The sequence below is a fragment of the Phymastichus coffea genome, unplaced genomic scaffold (assembly GCF_024137745.1).
Source record: "Phymastichus coffea isolate CEN01 unplaced genomic scaffold, Cenicafe_Pcof_1.1 PCOF00001, whole genome shotgun sequence".
Lineage (NCBI taxonomy): Eukaryota > Metazoa > Arthropoda > Insecta > Hymenoptera > Eulophidae > Phymastichus > Phymastichus coffea.
The window spans coordinates 17,176,305-17,181,815 of record NW_026706812.1 but is presented as its reverse complement, the minus strand read 5'-3'; the positions used below and the strand labels follow the sequence as shown (position 1 = coordinate 17,181,815).

The 5,511-nt window shown below is 30.7% G+C and overlaps 1 protein-coding gene across 2 annotated transcripts; it reads left to right on the top strand.

Annotated features, from left to right (window-relative positions):
• Positions 1 to 522: 522 nt before the first annotated feature.
• LOC131675332 (kynurenine aminotransferase-like) lies at positions 523 to 4,663 on the top strand. 2 transcript variants are annotated; one of them, XM_058954266.1, is made up of 9 exons: positions 523 to 644; positions 2,293 to 2,449; positions 2,706 to 2,803; positions 2,864 to 3,014; positions 3,136 to 3,372; positions 3,542 to 3,779; positions 3,855 to 4,021; positions 4,086 to 4,409; positions 4,497 to 4,663. In XM_058954266.1, exons 2-9 carry the CDS (start codon positions 2,396 to 2,398, stop codon positions 4,572 to 4,574), a joined length of 1,347 nt encoding a protein of 448 aa, XP_058810249.1. In that variant the 5' UTR covers positions 523 to 644; positions 2,293 to 2,395; the 3' UTR covers positions 4,575 to 4,663. The 2 variants fall into 2 exon arrangements, with proteins under 2 accessions (XP_058810249.1, XP_058810252.1); XM_058954269.1 differs by having other exon boundaries at positions 630 to 681.
• The last annotated feature ends 848 nt before the right edge of the window (positions 4,664 to 5,511 follow it).

Below are 5,511 nucleotides of genomic sequence, written 5' to 3'. Positions count from 1 at the left end.
TATTACTTCCAAGGTATCTTTAAGAACGTTAAATTTACAAGTAGGACTTCATTTATCATGAACGCTTAGACGTATATTTGTATAGTAATATATATGGCACGAGAATCGATATTAGCATTTAGTTGTTTATACCATTTGCGTATTTTTCTCATCTTCTAACAAAAGGTTGTATATTCTATCTGAGTTTTTTGCATAAATCCAAAAATAACTCCGGATCGAATTGATAGATTTCTTTGGGAAAGCTCATTTGAGAGGGTATGTTTCCGAAATCATTCTACTTCGTTATTGATTTGATTAAAACATAATTTTATGAGTAATGATTCTAAAAATTGAATCATAAGTTGGCTTTCTTTATTACGTACACGAAAATAACACAGTAATGGAACAATCGTGATCAAATAAAAATAGCTACTTCAATTTAGTGAAAAAGTTATTTTAATGTTGTACGTGCCTAAGCAATTACTGTTTTGAAAGTGATTTTTTAATTCAATATTTCAAATGTGCTTAAAAAACGAACAGTTATTTTCAAGTCGTTTATGGCGAATACTAAAATGTAAATAGCTGTCTCGCTTATCAGAATCGAATAAGAAATAATACGTACGATTTTGGACGATTTTCACAGTTTATCACGCGGTGTTCCATTGGTAAGCACATCTTCGTTCTCCAACAATTACATGCAAAGTAAAAATTCAAATACGAATACGCTATAGACTATTTCGTTTTTAACGGAATGAATTTAATTTTTCACATTGCATTATTCGAAAATAAGATATTCATAATATTATTGATAATATTCATTTTAATGACTAGATTGGCGAATACAAGTCTATGTCAAATTTAAATACGTAGGAATTTTTATAAATTTTTTTTTATAGACATTTTATTTAGAACGACAATATATTTTAGCAAAAATATCAGAGTTCCAAAAATTTATTTAATGAAGCAAAACAACAATTATGAATGAGTATTATCGAATAAATGATTCAAACTGACATTACATGCGTAAATATATAATTATCCGTAAACATGAAAAATTTTTTACTTTTTCCAAACCTTTGCCAAATTTACATTCGATAAAGTTTGGTAAAAGTTGTCCTATATATCTATGTCCAACTTAGTTATTATTTTGATTCGCAAATTTAGGATAAGTGTGGTCAAATATTTACCTATATATAATTGAGTAAAGTTGAATAAAGTATCATCGAAATTTAATAAAATTTAAGCTAATCTCATAAAAAAATAATAATATATGTACGATGTCATTATTCGTATCGATAAAAATAAGTTTTTTATAAATATTGTAATGAAAGAAATATAAAAATAAAAATGTGAAATTGTATTTTCAGCCTTATAATAACATGGGATCGAGTGATCAAATAGGTTACTTAAATTAGAAAATAATTGTTGTAATAAATCGATGAAACGATTTTTTACAATAATAATTTTTTAATTCTTAAATATTTCTATAAAATATTTTATCAAAAGACATTGTCTCGTGAATACGGTCTTATATAAAAACATACGTAAGAAGTTAATTGATTTATAATATGTTATATTGTACCATAACTCTTTTTTAAATGTTGATCAGATTTAGTTATATGTGATAGTTTTTCTAAATGTATTTTTAAAACTATGTGAGTAGACTTCAAATTTATTTTATAAAAAAAATTTATTTTTGAAAAAATTGTACGTAAGGTATATGGATATACGAATATTCATGTGATTACACATCTTTATTAGAAAATAAAGTAAAAAAAATAGTGTTTGACGCACGAAATGTTACAAGATAATAAAAGATGTGCGTTTCATAATTAAAATGTCGTTGTAACAATTATTTATTAAAATTATTTTATTATCAAAAAGTCAAGTAGTATAATTATCTTCCTACATATGATTTTTCAATAATAATGAAAATAAATTATCATCTTAATACCATAATCGTAAAAAATTCATTATGTTATAACGACGCCATTTATTTAACCAACTTCTCATAAGTTGCAGTTTTTCAATTTTTATAATTTCGAAAGTTTTTGATTAATAACAAATTTACTATGAGGTCGAAAAATAGTTATTAATAGTTATTGCTGCCGATTTGCGTGAAACACTGATCTTAGATTTCTCTTACTTCAAAATTCCGATTTATACGTTTCCAATTTTCTTTGAGTCTTTCATTGATTGTTGATAAAATTTTGCCTAATAGCTAATTAGACCAATAAATCCCTCTTTAAGCAAAATATTATTAGAAAAAGAAATTTGATTAATTTGTGCAAATTGGATCCTATTTATTTGCAGTGGCTACAGCCATCTAGATTCTGACATATACTAATTGGATAGTTATGAAAAGTATATAAGCAAACTTTGGAATTCTACGCATACGAGGAAAACGGAAGAGTTTATGTCATTTCATACGCCAGTAACAATGATTTCGAGGCACATCACAACTTTCTTTGTTCGTATAAAAACTATTTAGTTTGTATCATAAACTCAAAACAGAGATTCAAAGTAAAAATTGTTAAGGTGTCTATTTATATACACTTTAAATGATCAGTATAATCCGAAATGCATTGAAATTAAATTAATGCAATTATACTACGTTAAATGATCTAACCGTGTACTTTTTAAAGCGTTATCGTACTTTTTTATGGAAAAATCAGAGAAGCGAATTTTTTGTCTTGCTACATGCATATATAGAAAAATGTTTTCAGATTGCATGCTGTTTGGTCATATCTGATGCAGCAGTCATTAAGAGTCGTTCCAAATTTGACTTTCCAACAAATCTTATAGGCTTGAATGACACGGCTGAGTAAGTATTTCTGCCATTAATAACTGATTGTGTTCATTAAATAACTTTTGTTAATTTCAGAGAATGGTTGGATCCTTACTCAGACGTTAACGATCTTGCTGACTTTGGCAAAGATTTGTTTGACGGTATAGCTCCACGGCACGTCATAGATGCTTTAATAAACGCGACCGCCTCGTCTGATCCATTCGCAAATCAATACACCGAACCGTCCGTGAGTTTGTTTTAAATCTTCATACTTATCAACTTCACATTACATCTCGCTACATCTATCATTGCACTGTACGTGTGCTTTCACAAGTAGGTAAAATAATTGAACCATTTTTTTTCGTCAGGGATCACCAAGATTGCGGACAGCAATTGCTAAAACCTTTTCACCTCTAATCGGTCAGGAGTTAAATGGCGAAGACAACGTTTTGATAACAGTGGGCGCTACCGAAGCTCTTCGAGTAGCCGTTCTCGGACATACAATGCCTGGAGACGAGTGGATTGTCATCGAGCCGACTTACATTAAATATATACCAGACATCAAAATGGCTTGGGGTGTACCCAGACTGTCACCTTTAAAATTGGTAGATATATCGCAGAGTACTATTGTCATTTTTATTTGCCGATTGTGTATAAGAAATTATTTAAGTTTCACTTGAACGAGTAATCGGATGTATTCAACCAATTCATTGTTATTCTTTTAGAAAAAAAATGACACAATAAGCGTAATTTTGAATAATTTATTCAAACTAGGTCAAAACTAATGGAACGATTAGTGGAGACGACTGGTTAATCGATAAGGAACAACTGGAAAGTTTGTTCAATAAAAATACCAAAGGGATTATGCTAAACAATCCGTTAAATCCTCTCGGAAAAGTATACCAACGAGAGGAATTGGAATTCATTGGTAACTTGGCCAAAAAGTATGACACTATAGTTATAAGCGACGAAGCCCACGAATGGATGACTTTTAAGCCACATATTAGAATGGGTATACACATGAAACAATTCGAGTGAAAAATTCACTTTAGTCAAAAATATTATCTGACCCATTTATCGCCTATAGCATCACTGCCAGGAATGTTCGAACGAACCATCACAATCGGCAGTGCAAGTAAAAGTTTCAGCGTGTCTGGCTTCAGAGTCGGTTGGGCTTACGGTCATCCAAACCTCCTCAACCATTTAAAAGTCGCACATTTACCGAATGTTGCGTGCGCGCCTTCGCATTCACAGGTACTTTAATAATCAGTTTTGTTATAATAGAACCATGATATCCATGTGATAATATTCTCAACAGTATGCTGTAGCCTACGCTTTCGAGGAAGAACAACGTAATCCTATGTTCTTCGCGAGTCATTCACAGTCGGTCAAAGAAGAACGAGATATGATGGTGAAAATGCTTACCGAGGCGGGTTTGGATCCTGTTATTCCCAACGCTGGATTTTGTATGATAGGTAATTGGTCATCGTTGCGACAGAGAGTACCTAAACTTCGCACTGCCATGGACTTCATCATTTGGATGATTGAGAATGTCGGTGTACTTGGATGGCCACTTGAAATGTTCTACGGAAAGGAGCACAAACACATGGCTCAAGATTATGTACGATTTTGTTTTCATAAGGTATAGATGTACTACTTTAAATATGTACTACTTTAACAATAAGTAGCATTTTTATAATATTTTGACTGATATTTTTCATTCAAATAGAACATCAGTACTCTTGAGAAGGGCGCACAAAAGTTCAAGAAGATGAAAACTGTCATTACTCCAACTGTTAATGTATGAAAAATGATTGTTTTACATAAATTGCAAGATATGTGTTTGTAAATGATCAGGCATAAAATTAAAAACAATATTTTGTGAATGTTTCTCAATTTAGACTTTCATCAATGATATCTCTAAGAATGTTTATCTCGTATTAGTATCTCGTATTATCGTGTAGTCGTTCGCTTTTTATCTGCGCTTCTAATCTATCCAAAATTATTACAATCTTTTTTAATTTTTCTGTTTATTCCGAATTCAGAATAAGCAGAACATTCTACAGATGAGCAAGCATGCTGTGATACGTCATTTTTTACATCATTATAGCAAGGGTTATTTATTATTTCATACCTAAGTAGCCAAGTAGTTTCACTCATAACTGGCTACTTATCGTTGCACAGACAGGACAAACATAGTATGAATCCCTGGTCTGGTACTGTTTAAGTTCGTGATTGCAATGGAAAAGGTAACAATGAAATAGCCGTCGCGTGGTAGAAATTTTTACAACTTCAATAAACTGAGAAGTTACATACCAGAAAATTATGAGAATGTTTACTGTCGATAATAAAAGCAGTGTCTTTAAAAATTAAAAGATCTTTCTCTCGTGTATGATTTTTCGACTTCATAGTGGACTTTTTTTCGATTTCATAGTTCTCTACTACAGGGGCTCATACGTTTAATATTTCCAAGACACAAGGACTGATCTCCTTCGTAATTTAACAGCAATCTCATATTAGATATAAATCGCTAAATTAGCACAATAGAAAAGACATTGGTCCAATATTTCTTGATGTACTACAACATATCAAAAAATGAAGAAAATTGATGAGATATACTTGGGGTAGTTTCCTTATAAGAAACGTGTAGTATAACTTTTGCCAGCGATTATTGTTGTGTATGAATAATAATGGTGGATATATCGTATAATTGATTCATAATTAAATGGATGCATCTTTAGTAT